The sequence below is a fragment of the Quercus suber genome, unplaced genomic scaffold (assembly GCF_002906115.3).
Source record: "Quercus suber isolate HL8 unplaced genomic scaffold, Cork oak 2.0 scaffold_203, whole genome shotgun sequence".
Lineage (NCBI taxonomy): Eukaryota > Viridiplantae > Streptophyta > Magnoliopsida > Fagales > Fagaceae > Quercus > Quercus suber.
This window is the reverse complement of record NW_027069661.1, coordinates 801,287-815,602: the sequence shown is the minus strand read 5'-3', so window position 1 is coordinate 815,602 and position 14,316 is coordinate 801,287. Positions and strand designations below refer to the sequence as shown.

At 35.5% G+C, this 14,316-nt stretch overlaps 1 protein-coding gene, 1 long non-coding RNA gene and 1 pseudogene across 5 annotated transcripts; 1 reads left to right on the top strand and 2 right to left on the bottom strand.

The window, feature by feature from the left end:
* Positions 1–1,425: 1,425 nt before the first annotated feature.
* On the bottom strand, positions 1,426–3,509 carry LOC112007072 (shaggy-related protein kinase alpha-like; annotated as a pseudogene).
* LOC112007017 (putative pentatricopeptide repeat-containing protein At1g12700, mitochondrial) lies at positions 3,444–11,872 on the bottom strand. 4 transcript variants are annotated; one of them, XM_065779255.1, is made up of 3 exons: positions 9,776–11,871; positions 8,724–8,919; positions 7,728–8,481 (listed from the first exon to the last, which is right to left on the bottom strand). In XM_065779255.1, the coding sequence occupies exon 1, from the start codon at positions 11,651–11,653 to the stop codon at positions 9,863–9,865; it is 1,791 nt and encodes a 596-aa protein (XP_065635327.1). In that variant the 5' UTR covers positions 11,654–11,871; the 3' UTR covers positions 7,728–8,481; positions 8,724–8,919; positions 9,776–9,862. The 4 variants fall into 4 exon arrangements, with proteins under 4 accessions (XP_023895100.1, XP_065635327.1, XP_065635328.1 ...); XM_065779256.1 differs by having other exon boundaries at positions 7,728–8,430; XM_065779257.1 differs by lacking the exon at positions 7,728–8,481 and having other exon boundaries at positions 8,807–8,919; positions 9,776–11,262; positions 11,650–11,869.
* On the top strand, positions 5,455–6,947 carry LOC112007074 (uncharacterized). Its single transcript, XR_002882428.2, has 3 exons — positions 5,455–5,593; positions 6,040–6,100; positions 6,595–6,947. It is a non-coding gene; the product is annotated as an uncharacterized LOC112007074 (long non-coding RNA).
* Positions 11,873–14,316: the final 2,444 nt, after the last annotated feature.

Here is a 14,316-nt window from a genome sequence, read left to right as displayed (position 1 = left end):
GAAGTATTTAGCACTAAAAACTCGATATAGCAAAGTATCCTTATTGTGAAATAATCGCCAAACTTGTTTTGCCAACAAAGCATTATTAAATTTATGAATATCTCTGAACCCGTACCTCCAACAGATTTTGAGGAACAAAAGGAGCTCTAATTAACCCAGTGAATCTTCTTCAAGTCCCCTTGCCCCCACCAAAATTTACAAATCATGGCTTCTATATCTTTACACAAGCTTACTGGCAATTTAAAAACACTCATGGAATAAGTGGATATGGATTGAACCACTGCCTTGATCATGACCTCCTTTCCAGCTTGTAAGAGAAGTTTCTCTTTCCACCCTTGCATTCTCGCCCATATTCTCTCTTTAATTTGTGTGAAACAAGCTTTCTTTACGCTACCAACAAAAGAAGGAAGCCCCAAATATTTCACATAGTGTTGAATGGCTGGAATATTTAGAGAAGATTTGATTGCCTCTTGCATCTAAGCATCAGTATTCTTGCTAAAGAACAGGGTAGTTTTAACCTTGTTAATAGCCTGACCTGAGACTGCTTCATAACAAGCTAAGATATCCTGGACTTTTTCACACTCCTCCAGGGTGGCTCTACAAAATAACAAACAATCATTTGCAAAATAGAGATAAGTGAGTTTAGGTTCATTCCTACATATAAAAAACCTTGAATGTCCCCACGTGTGGTTGCAGTCCTAAGAATGGCATTAAGACCTTTTGCACAAAAAAGAAATAGAAATGGCGAAAGAGGATCTCCTTGCCTCAACCCCCTAGGAGGCCGGCTCAAACCTTTTGGCTCACCATTAACCAGTATAGAATACGAAACTGTACTAACACATTCCATAATCATATCCAGTTTAGTGCCATAAAGCCTTTCTTCCCGTACAAATATTCTTCATGTGGTGCAAAGTTTCAAAAACAATAAGAATATTATCTGTAATCAATCTATCAGCAATGAAAGCACTTTGAGTTTTTGAGATAATAGAGTTTAGTATAGGCTTAAGACAGTTAGCAATGACTTTACTAACTACCTTATAAATCACATTACAAAGACTAATAGGTCTAAACTCAGTTACTCTCTCAGGATTTTAACTTTGGGAATCAGAGTAATAAAAGTATGATTAACAGATTTCAAAAGTGACCCATTATTTAAACTAGACAAAATAGCTTGAGAGACATCCATACCTACATCTGTCCAATATGTTTGATAGAAAGAGGAGGCATACCATCAGGTCAAGTGTNAAATAATTGTACTCAAAAGATTTCATTTTGCCTCATCAGCTAGTTCCTAACCAGCAAATTTCATACAAAAAGTCCCACAATAAATAAATATCCAAGTTCCATTACTTTTTTTTTTTTTTTTTATGGTATCCAAGTTCCATTACATAACAAAATATTATATTTACCTTGATTATCTCCACGAGCTGGTCGACTCCACTCTCACCAGGAAACAAAGGTTGACAGAACAAAAAGTTCATTTTAATCTTAATGTACAAATTACAAATCCAGAAGTTGACCAGAGCTTATATGAATAATCAATTACCTGTCCAAGAAGTAACTCAGCAAGAACACAGCCAGCAGACCAAATGTCAATAGCTGTAGTATACTCAGTTGCTCCAAATATAAGCTCTAGTGCTCGATAATACCTAGAGCAGATGTAAGAAATGTTTGGCTCACCTTTTACCTGTCCAACATTAAAGAAAATAAGGATATTAAGCATTCCAATTACAGCAAAGGCAAAAATAACTTCAGGAAAAAGGACATGAATAACAAAATAAAAACAAACCAAGACTTTCGCACTTCCAAAGTCACATAATTTAACCTGGTGGGTATGTGGATTGACCTGTACAAGAGCAATAGCTTTTAGTTAGAATAAGTTGTTAACCTGCATTTTTTTCCTGTGTCATCCTTACAAAGGCAATGGCAGTACAGCTTAAAGAAAACACAAGTTAAATATCTAAAATAGACATGCAAATTTTTTAGCAGACGTACCAAAAGGTTTTGAGGTTTAATGTCCCGATGACATACTTCAATGCAGCGATGAATATATGGCAAGGCCCTAAAGATCTGCAAAGCATAAAGATATATTAGAATCTAAGCAAGAACAAAAACAATCAGCAAAACTATAAATACCACACATTTTGATGAAGTTAAAGCTAGCTATAAACCCTACCTCCCACCCCCCTTCAAAGAAAAAAATGGAATGTCAACCTAAATCTAAAATAATTAACCATACATGTGAAGATTCCGAGGGTTAAGTCTTGAGGCTGTCTTTAATGCATCAAGACACATTGGTCAGCCTAGGGCTCACAGTCCATGGTGTAGAACACCAGTCTGATACTCTTAATCGAGTTAAGACTAACTTAACATTTAAATATCTTTGCTCAAGCAATATTACACATAAGCAGTTTCCAAAACAAATATTCAAATTAACCATATGAACATATAAACATTGTCCAAAACATGACTTATCGTGAGAGCAGAAGGAAACCAATTCTTAACAAGTAACAATACCTGGTATGCATAAAGTTTCACATATATCAGTGGCATCCTTTGGTTCAATTTGTTGTAGTGTTTGTTCACACGATGAACTGTTTCAGGAACATACTCAAGTACCAAATTAAGGTAAAGTTCATCCTTTTCAGTGGTTGAGAAGAAACAGTGCTTCAAAGAGACAACATTTGGGTGCTCAAGAAGGCACATGGTTTGCAGCTCTCAGTTCTTATACCTCTTGTCTTAAGAACCTTCTTTATAGCAACAGTTTCACCTGTCTCTAGGCACTTTGCCTACATAAACATAGTAAACCAGTATATAACAGCTTGCATCATACTAACTAAAAGACGCTAAATTAACAGACATCAAACTTAGTTATAATTTAAATGCTATAAATCCTCACCTGGAACACGACTCCAAAAGATCCATGTCCAACAACACGCTCGGCCATGTAACTTATTGTCTGCAAATATCAGAAGGCCATATCAGAAATACACGTCATGAAATGATACATTGCATTTAAATCAAGATATACACATATCCAGAAGGACAAATTTTACAATTGCTGACATTTGCAATAGTCCTAAACCAGCTTTAGTTGGACACTTGTAGAGCATGTAGGATTCATTTGACATTTTCATTCAAAAGAGCATACATAAGGTCCTCAATTACAGAAATTGTGGAGAATAACTTGTAAAACAAAGCTATACCTACTTCAGCTCGCCATTTCTACCCCCGATAGTTGTTACAATTATATGACCTGTCTCTGTACCATTACCATCAACAACTGTGGCTTCCATTACCTACAAAAACAGTGAATCCTATGAATAACTGGTACATAAACTTCACAAATCAAGTGAACACAAGAAAATAATAAGAAAGAGAAATGCCAAACCAACTCCGTACTTTGTCATTCATCTCCTCAGGCAACCGATCAACTCCGACATTATGGTTACTAGGTTCTCTCATACAAGAAGCAGGTGCTACACCCACTGAAGCCATTAGTATAAAATGTTTCCTAATCTCCTTAAATATTCACCTTGATGAGACCAATCATTTACCTACTCAAATAAAAATAAGAAATGTGGGCCATCAATATCAGGTGTTCATGTCTTCAAGCCCTTAAGAGACCAAAGTGATGCAGTTTTATCCCATCTTAGCTCTATCTGGGTGATCACCTTTGGCAGCATTTACTTAAGCTTCCCATATAGATGCATAATGTTTTAAGAGCAAAACTTATAGTACAATTTCTTCTGTTCCTCAGATACGTTAGGTTCACCGTTCACCAATTAAAATCAATCGTGTAATTACATTGACCAAGCAACACAAAAGCTAGTATCTTCTCCAGCAAACAAATAAATTTAACTACATGGCCCATTAGCTAGCCACATGAGTGAATTTAATTGGGGAACATTAGGTAAAACATCTAAGGAATTGTATCTAAGTTCTGTCCATGTTTCAAAATGGCAAAAAGGTCTACCTGTTTACCAAAAAACAAAAACTTTGCATAACAATGCACACAACGAAAAAGGCCAACCTTCAATTAACGAATATGAATGTTGGACATACTTGAGAACCACCAATGGGCTCAAGTACTAAAAGCAAGTGCTAGTATAACAAAATTGTTGTTGGTGCAGTATAATACATGCTCTCCTCACATTTGGGACATACTTCTATTTATGTAAAATTTCATAAACATCCCTAATCATGGAGATGTAACCAACTACATTATTAAGACTGGCACGCTAAAAACCTAAGCATTCACCAAATTCCCAATGGGCTTCAAAGCACAAGCATGATTCCATTGAGAGAGAGTCAGTTGTACACAAAATACCTGAGCGTTAACTAACAATGAAAAGCATTTGAATGTATCTACACATTGAAAGTTAATCCACAATGGATGAAAGAACAGATCAACTGCATCATAATCAAGCCTAGAAACCAAGGAACCACAGCCATCTGCTACTGTTCTAGCCAAAGATATTGGCAGCATTTCCTAGTGATTTCATATCTCTATCTAAATTAATGACCACATAGTAATGCTTCATTCTTGCAATGGCACCCAAAAATTGATTAAAATCCACAAGGGAAGGGAAAAGGTGCATGTGAAGCATTGTATCAAACAGAAAAAGAATGAACCTCTCAAAACCATATTTAGTGACTATACCAAATGGATTTATATTCATCCAATTCATAATTATTTAGGAATCAATAAAACTAACTGCAAATATTATTAGAAAAATCTCAAATAAATACAGGAAATGAAATGCTTAGACCAGAGGACAAACCCAAATGGTCCCTCCAATGAAGGCTTTTCCATCTTACATAAAACAATTTGATCTAGATGAAATGTTGTAACATATGTCAATAGAGTTGTATATAGAATACATACTACACTTTAATGGTTTACCATTTTCCGATGTGCAGTAAGATTGCAACTGCTACCAAAGTTAGCAGGCATATTGGCATAAAGTAAATCTGCATGAGTGTCCTCACTCGATGATCCTCTAGTAGAATTAACAATCATCATCCAAACCCCATATATTTTATATTGAAACTTTTGTTATAGTAACTTTACTGCCATCATCATGCTACAGTGTTAACACACCTGTTCATGGATCAAATGTTTTAGGAGTGACCCTGAAAAGTCCTCAAAGAGTTCTATTTTTTGTGAAAAAAATTTAAAACTTCAATGCTTATAATCCAGACTAGAGATGGCAATTTTTGCCCGACCCGCGGGTACCCGGCCCGACCCTAATGGGCCGGGTTTTACCCGGTCCGATTAGGAATAGGGTCGGGTATGGGTTAAAAAAAAAAAAAAAAACCTGAAGCGGGTCCGGGTCGGGTCTGGGTTTTATCAAAAAACCCGAGATCCGGCCCGTTTAAAAACCCGGAACCCTAAATTACAAAAATACCCTCTATATATATAATACCTATAATCTAACCCTAATTCGGTAATCCCTCATTTCTTCAGCCTCCCCCAGCTCAGTCTGACACTCCCTCTCCCTCAGTCTGACACTCCCCTCCCTCAACTCAGTCCGACACTCCGACACTCCCTCATTTTGCTCTGTCCTGATCTCCTTAGAAGACCCATCTGGTTTGTGCTCTCACCATCTTCTTCTTTCATTTTCCATTTTTTTTTTTTTTTGTTTGTGTGGGGTTTAAAGCTTTGTTTGGTTTGGGCTTTTTGGGTATTTCCTTTGCATGAGCTCGATCTGTGACTATTTTCTCGGTTTCTGCTTCTGGAAAGAATCTTCCTTCTTGTGATTTTTTCTTCTTCAAATTAGAAAAAAAAGTAATTTTTTTTAGGCCTGGTAAGAATGTTTCAGTGACAGTCTATTGTGTCGTTTAGCTCAGACTTTTTTGTTTTCTGAAAGAAATTAATTTTTTTTTTTCTATTTTATGATCTTGGTTGCAGTAATATTGTTGTGGTCTTATGTTTGTGTCCTTTGAAAAATAATGGGTTTTTTTTTTTAAATGTTTATTTTGTGGTTTATGGGTTCGATCTGCGCTTATTTGCTCTGTTTTGGGTTTTGCTTGCAGAGTTTACTGTGGAATCTCCGAGACTTGGGCTATGAAAAGCCGTTTGTTTTAGCTTTTTAAGGTAATATGTTGTTGTGAATGTACGATATTATTAATGTTCTTGCTTGCATGTCTGTTTGGGGTTAATGTGTTAGCATTTTCGTTATATACTATGTGTTAGGGTAACTCTGTAATTAACAGTGTTTTCGTAAAAAAAAATTTCCCTTTCTGGTTTGAGTTTGCTTGCTTTTTCTGTGTTGAGTAAATTTAAGATTGATTCTTGTTATCCTGGGGTTCAGTTAAGGACTATGTTGAAGTTTCTTTTTTGGGTCTTCTTTGATGTTTCAGTTTGGTTTATAATTTTGTAGGCTTAATATGTTATTTTTTTTATTAGTTCAATATTAATGCTTTTGCATGTTTTAACATTTATGGTAGTGAATCAGTGAAACCAAGTGTGAAATAGAGTAGTGAATTTTTGTACACATATCTTTCACCTGATTCAAGTCTCAACTATGTTTATTTGCTAGTTACAATTTGATGAAGTTTATTCCATTTTTTAATTCATTGTTGTTGTAGGTTCTTCAACTATGTGGAGGTCGTACACTTCAATCAATTCTTGATAGCCTAATGAAGAGGATGGGAGTTGTGTCACAATTGTGGACGATTAGATATTTTGTATTAATTTAGTAGCCTTTTTAATTTCTTAGATTTGTTGGATTAATTTGTTGGTTTGTAATTATTCTAAGCCTTTTTAACCTTTTATAATTTCTTAGCCTTTTTAATTTGTTGGTTTGTGGAGGATAAGACATTTTGTAATTTCTTAGCCTTTTTAATTTCTTAGACTTGTGGGATTTGTTTTGTAACTTTTTAATTTCTTGAACTTGTTGGACTTGTGATACTTAGTTCTTGGACTTGTTGGATTTATTTTATTTTTATGTTTAGCTGGTGATTTTAGTTATGATTTATTGATTTATGATTAATCTATGATTTGGATTGATTTGGCTGCATATGATTTGGATAACGTGGCCAAAATGCCAAAAATCTTAATGGGTTTGAATGGGCTGCCCAATAATGCCTTGAATGGGCTTGAATTTGGCAAAAATCTGGCAAAAAAATCTTAATGGGCTTAAAATACAAAAAAAAAAATTGGTTGGGCCAGATTTGGGCCCAACGGCTAAACGGGGCCCACGGGGCCTGCGGAGCCCGGCGGGGCGGGTCTGGGCCCCAGGAAAAAAACCCGATTAATAATCAGGTCGGGTCCAAGTTGCAGGTCTTGGCTCGCAGGTCGGGTCTGGGTATGCAAAAATCCGGCCCGAACCCGACCCGTTGCCATTCCTAATCCAGACCTAGTAGTGAATGCATGCAACTAGATGTAGCATAAATCCACCTAAGAATTGATGACCATTACCATCTTTGTTGATTTAAGTATCTCGGTAGCACAGCATTCATAGTGAAATAAAGTGATACAATGTGTTTAAGTAGTATATCTATATTACTATTTCATTTCCTCAGATAGAAAACTTTAATTGCCATGCCAACAGGTATACAACATGGGATTAAAATCCAAAACGGAAGGAAAAAGGCACATGTGAACCGATTGATCAAACAACCCTAAGGCACTACCAACATTCCTAAAGCTTTGAGATCTGCATTGGTCTCTCACAAATTTAAAGAACCAATTGAGGTTTTCCACATCTTCACTACTAATATACATGAAAAGAAACTCCTTATAGATTGACTAGTAAAGCATTAAATTATGAAACCGAGTACCTGATGTTGAAAGACTAAAAGCCTTCATACAAGCTGTTCTATATGTTGAAAAACTAATCCCTTGCATATGCTAAATAACCATGCAACTATTTATCCTAACTAACTTCCCAAATGGACCAAATTATCCCTATACATGAGAACCCAATTCCAGCCATCAAAACAGTGTTCCCAACTTGCCAACACATATTAGCAACTATCAAGGAGGTGTTGTAGGAATACAGAGCTTAACAGAACAAGATAGGCTGATCGGCACAGAGCACTTTAGGTCAGACCTTTTGTGTCGAATTGTCATTAGTGTCGTTCGGCACTGATATCCGGGACAAAAGTGTTGTTCAGCACTCTTGGTCAGGAACCCAATTTTCCAGTCCTGCCTTCATTCATCAAGTCAGTTTGAGTTTTGGGTTGAGTTCCTTTCAAACTCCGTAGAGACTAAAGTTCTCCTTCATGGCTCTCTCATCCAATAATTCCTTATGAGGATCTACCCTGATGTACCCAACGATAGTTAAGTTTATTTTTAGAGCCAAATCTTCAATTGCTTCTACTTGGAAACTTCAATGACACCCAAACCAAGTCATTCCTAGAAGATATGCCTTCGCCATAAATGAAGTTCCGAATGATTTACTTAAGGGCAACGACTTGAGCCTGGATTAATGACAAACTCATCCAACTCAAATAATTTGAGAGAATCTTGTTCTGTTAAAAATCCCAAAAAAAAAAAAAAATGTTTTGAAGGAAAGTTAACCTGAGCATTTGTCTTGCTATTTTAGCTAGAGAAAAGTTAAAAATATTTTTTAATCATATTAATTATTATGAAAATCAGTGTCACCTGCAAAATTCTAAGCAACAAAAGAATCTGTAAAATCCAACTACTTATAGCTACAAACAAGCAACACATTATATAATAGAACAATGTTAACAATATGGCAAAAGAATACCAATGGTAGGAAGGGTGGTCGTAATCTCTCCCAACTTCAGCTTGTACAAAATGGTAGTCTTGCCCACTGCATGAAGACCCACCATTAGAATACGCATCTCCTTGGCAAAAGGCCAGCTGAAAAGCTTGGTGAAAGAGAACCCCATCTTTTATCTCAAGTTGAATTCCCAAAATCACAAGTCAAAGACCAAATCAACCTAACAAGAAAACACTCATACATAATAATTATCTCATTATAATGATTTTGCAGTAACCTACAACACAACTTTTATAAACCTTGTTGTATATTTCACAAGACCTATGGGATTATCTATCTTATACTTGACCAAACATGACATCACTAAGAACCTAACCTAAGTTAGGCTAGGAAATCACAATCTACATACAACAAAATGAAATTACAAAAGCTTCAAAAGAATCAGCTCTTTGTGTCCATGAAATGTAATCAATCACTAACAAATGAACTATTCTTCAACTATATGATCACAAGTTGGGAGTTTCCAACTCAATTTATTTACTTTAAATCGTAAATGTCAAAATGATTATACCATGAAGTTAATTTTGTATTGCACTACAACCTAAGTTGCTTCTCTCTTAGACACAAGGAGAAGCACATACAAAATTATCAGCTAACTCCATGAGTTGATAAACCAACCAAGCTAGACTAACAAAATTTGACTCGAGTCCACTGCACAAAAGCACCACAAGGCTTATAAGAGGGGGAAAAAAGGGAAGGGGGAGGGGGGACTCAGTTTGCATAAATGCAACTCCAAAACTTAATTTCATTGGAGGGAACATTTATTATCATTAATTCCACTGGCTAAGGGACGTATAACCACACAAAAAATGCCATATTTTAGAGCAACAATATTTAGCATTAAACTTAAATAAGAAAAAAATTTGAAACAACTGTCCAGGAAAATAGGTCCAACTTCCAAGCAACAACAAAAGTGCACAATGAAATCACAACAAAAGATGGAACAGTTAAATGTACAAACAATCATGCATACATAAATGAAATAGAAAATCATCTTTAGAAACTATAAAATTTACCTGAAATGATACACACATCTTTTAAAGATTGACATGTGATGGATAAAATATGAAACTTGTCCTTGATGTTGAGAAACTAAAAAACCTTCACACAAGCTTCTGGAGAAATTCTTGAATGTTCTTATCTACTTGATTAGATGATAGCAGGTCAAAAAACATGCTTGCAACTGTCGCATTTGCTGAAAAACCCTTGTCAACCATTATTTCAAGATATTTAATTGCCTTTGATGTCTCATTATGTTGCAATAACCCTTGGATTATTGTGTTATATGTGCGATCGTCAGGTGAACAACCGCTCCCATCCATTTTCTCAAATATCTCACTTGCTTCTTCTAGCAATCCCTCTTTGCAAAGCCCTTTGAGCATTATGGTGTAAGTTCGAATATTGGGTTGCAATCCTTTTACAGGTAGACTATAAAAGAGTTCTCTAGCAACTTTAAGATTCCCAACATTACACAAACCGTCAATCAAAATGTTGTAAATCACAATATAATTGCCCAACATTTTGTCTTCCATCTCAAGAAACACTTTTATTGCCTCAACAACTAGTCCATTCTTACACAGGCCGTCCAACAAGACAGCATAAGTTTGGGGATCTGGAAGTTGGCCACAAGCCTGCATTTTATGGAATAGCTCTAGAGCAGCCTTGTGTCTCTCCACTCGACAAAACCCACCTATAAGAGTGTTGTAAGTCACAACATTAGGAGTTACTCCCTTGTTGGACATTTCATTAAAGAGATTCATTGCCTCATCAATTCTTTTATTTTTACAAAATCCATTAATCAATGTGCTATAGCTAACAACATCAGGTGAACAACCCCTCTCAACCATCATGTTCAATACTTTGATGGCATCCTTCAATTTATTTTGCAAACAGTATCCATCAATTAAAGAACTATAAGAGACTACGTCAGGCTCAATACCTCTTTGAATCATCTTATCAAAAACTTTTTTTGCCTCTATCAACATCCCCTCTTTGCAAAATGCGTCCACCAATATGTTGAAGGTCCACACACCTGGCACGATCTTCCTCTGTGCCATCTCGTTCAACAAAGTAGTAGCCTCTCTCCACCGGCTTAAATTGCATAGGCCTTGAATTAAGGAATTGTAAGTGACAAGGTTTGGCCGAATGCCTTTACTCATTATTTCAGTTAAAAAGTTCAAGGCCTCAGTTACCAACCTATCCTTACATAAACTGTCAATGATTGTGTTATACGCTGTCAGATTAAGCTCAAAATCTCCTTCTTCCAATTTCCTGAGCAACCCAAGAGCCATATCAGCCTTACCAATTTTACACAGAGCATTTAGTATCGTTCCACAAGTAAATGCATCAGGTTGATACCCTTTCTTCTCCATATCTTCTACCAACTTCACAGCTCCAGCAATGTTACCTTGAAGACAGAGACCCTTCACAAGGGTGTTTAGAGTAACAGAGTCTGGGTGATAACCAAGTTTCAAAATTGTTGCCAAGACAGAAAACCCAAAACCTAGACGGTTCCAATGGCAGAAACAGTTAATCAAAATATTAAGAGTATAAACATCGGGAGAGATTCCGAATGATTCGAATTGTTTAAATAGAGTAATGACTACAGGGTAATGCTTCATTCTTGCAATGCCACCCAAAACGTGATTAAAATCGGCAATGGAAGGCAAAGGGCGCGTGTGAAGCATTTTATCAAACAGGTCTAAGGCATCATCAACATTCCTAAAGCTTCTAGATTTGCACTGATCTCTAACAGGTTTCAAGAATTGATTTTGATTCTGATTGTGATTCGGGTTTTTTTTAGCACTAGCAATACTAGTAGTAGTAGCAGCAGTAAGCGTAGAATAACAATAAGAACGAAAACAAGTGTGCGAAGAACGAAGAAGCGTACCCATTTTCCTGAAGATCCAGCAAAAAATTCAGCAGCGGAAATCAGAACGAAACGACAGAGTTTGAGAATTGAGAAAGAGACAGATAGAAATAAAGAATCGGTTCGGTTCGGTTTGAGGGCAGTTTCCTTGAACTAACTCTAAGCTACTGATCAGTTATCTCATGGTGTGTTGAGAGAGCATAAAAAAATTGGGGAAGGAGGCGGCTGAAATGTGGTATTTATATCATGCTCTCATCTTTTTGGTTCTTCTATTTTTTGTCATTTTTTACTTTGGCTTTCAATTTTTTGGGACCCTATTTGGCCCTTAATTTTTTAAAATCGTTTTCAATTAATCACGGCTGTCATCTTACTAAATAAAATTATTTATGTGGCGCATAGGAGGATTTTTTTTTGAAAATAACTATAAAAACCAAACAATTTTATTAGTTAACCAAGGTTTGAAACTATTTTGGTATCTAACAAATTGAGTGTTTTACTGTCGATTTTGGGTTATAAATCGAGTACATCATACTCAATTTCCCAATTGCGCCACCAGCTGAGTTGAAGGATCTGTCCACGTAAGCTTGGAAATCGAGTCTAATAGACTCAGTTTTTGTTCATAGAAATTGAGTCTGTTGGACTCGGTTTTTTTTTCAAAGAAATCGAGTTTACTGGACTGGAGTTTCTAGTCTGGTCCCACAGTGCTTTTCACGCTCTCTTTTTGGTCACATGGATAACTCGAATTGAAATCAAGTCTACTGGACTCGATTTTCATGAATGGTCTCCAGCCCTCCACGTGTGGCATGTGGGTCCCAGCTGGGACCTGTTTTCCTCCTTACTCATCTCATTCAGTCTCTTCAGCTCTCACACCCTCTCTTCAGCTCTTAGACCCTCACTTCACTCACTCACAACTTTCCTCAGCTCTCACACAACACTCACCTTAACAACACTCATCTCACAGGTAATGTTTTTACAATATTGGGAATATTTTTTGTTAGTTAATATTGTGATTATTTGCTAGGTTTTTTTTTAGAGAAAAAATTAGAACAAATTAGGAAATTTTTTTTTTTTGTTAGTGTAAATATTGTGATTAATTTATTTGTTAGTAGTGATTAATTTATTTGTTAGTATATTGTGATTAATTAATTTATTAGTATATTGTGATTAATTTATTTGTTAGTATATTGTGATTATTTGCTAGTTTTTTTTAAAAAAATTAATATTATGATTAATTATTGGGAATATTTAGTACTAAATATTGTGATTAATGTTATTACAACATATTGGGAATTTTTTTTTTTTTTTTTGTTAGTGTAAATATTGTGATTAAATTATTGCTAAGTTTTTAAAAAAAATTAATATTGTGATTAATTATTGGGAATATTTAGTACCAAATATTGTGATTAATTATGTTATTACAACATATTGGGAATATATTTTTTTTGTTAGTGTAAATATTGTAATTAATATAATATGCTGGGTTTTAAAAAAAATTAATATTGTGATTAATTATTGGGAATATTTAGTACTAAATATTGTGATCAATTGTTAGGAATATTTAGTACTTTTAGGTCTTTATCATGGGTATGAAATGGATTATGAGTTTGATACCTAAGATAGTATTTGTAGTTTTTTTACCATCAATTATTTCAAGATATATTTGTTTAAGATTTGTAACAGAGATTTCAATGGATAACTGGTTAGTATAATATTTTTGTTCATCATAACTTATTTGAATGGGTTTTAAAAGTCATGCCCCTAGAATGATTTGGAATTTTAAAAGAATATGAAATTGGTAATGACTATTTTTGTATGTGACCTACGGTGAGTATATGCAAATTTGGTTGAGGTTAGTATTGTTGGCATTTCATACGCAAAGTTTTCTGATTGATGTTGATTGAGAGTTATAAATTTGTCACTAACACAATTGCACTTGATGATCTATAGGTTGATAATGATCCATATAAATATATACTACGGTGGACCCCTTAGCAATGCTAACCCTTATGACGAATTCCCATTTCAAGGTTTGGGTATCCAGTGCTACTATATGATGATACGCCGTAAGCTAAAGACCCTGAATGATTTGAAAATAAAAATTATGGAAGAGCTGCAAGTGAACCCTACTTTGCATGACATACATATTACTTTCCATTCTCCACATGAAATCCTCAATGAATGCATTAATTATAGATATATGGTGATAACAAAAGACAAACATGTGAAGATCATGTTTAGCAAGATGCAGAAATAGGAACAATTAGCAAATTTTGAGTCGTACGTCACTTTGGAGCCGCGTGTGAAAGTCGGTGTAGAGGAAATTGTACAAACAGCTACATCTCTACAGTTTGCAGTCCTAGATGATCGATGCACCACATTGGGAGGCTATACACCCCTTTTTCAAGAGACACCAACAACAATTGAGAGCGAACCTGGCAATAGATATAAAGATCAATTTTGTACACATCGAGGTTAATCCTCTACACTACCAGTAGTTGAAGATGAGGATGAAGACTATTTTGGGGAAGATCTTGACGATGGAGATGAGTACGAAGAGAGGATTGAGCGAGGCAACTTTGACAGGGGTGTTGATGACCATGAAATTACTCCCAATCCTCATGTTGATGATATGGCTAAATGTGATGAAGATGATGCGGACGCTACTGTTAGAGTTCAGCATGTTACAAA

What these genes read in the sequence shown, in the direction of transcription:
- LOC112007017 (XM_024039332.2), bottom strand. Translation starts at nt 11,653, where the DNA reads ATGGGTACGCTTCTTCGTTCTTCGCACACTTGTTTTCGTTCTTATTGT.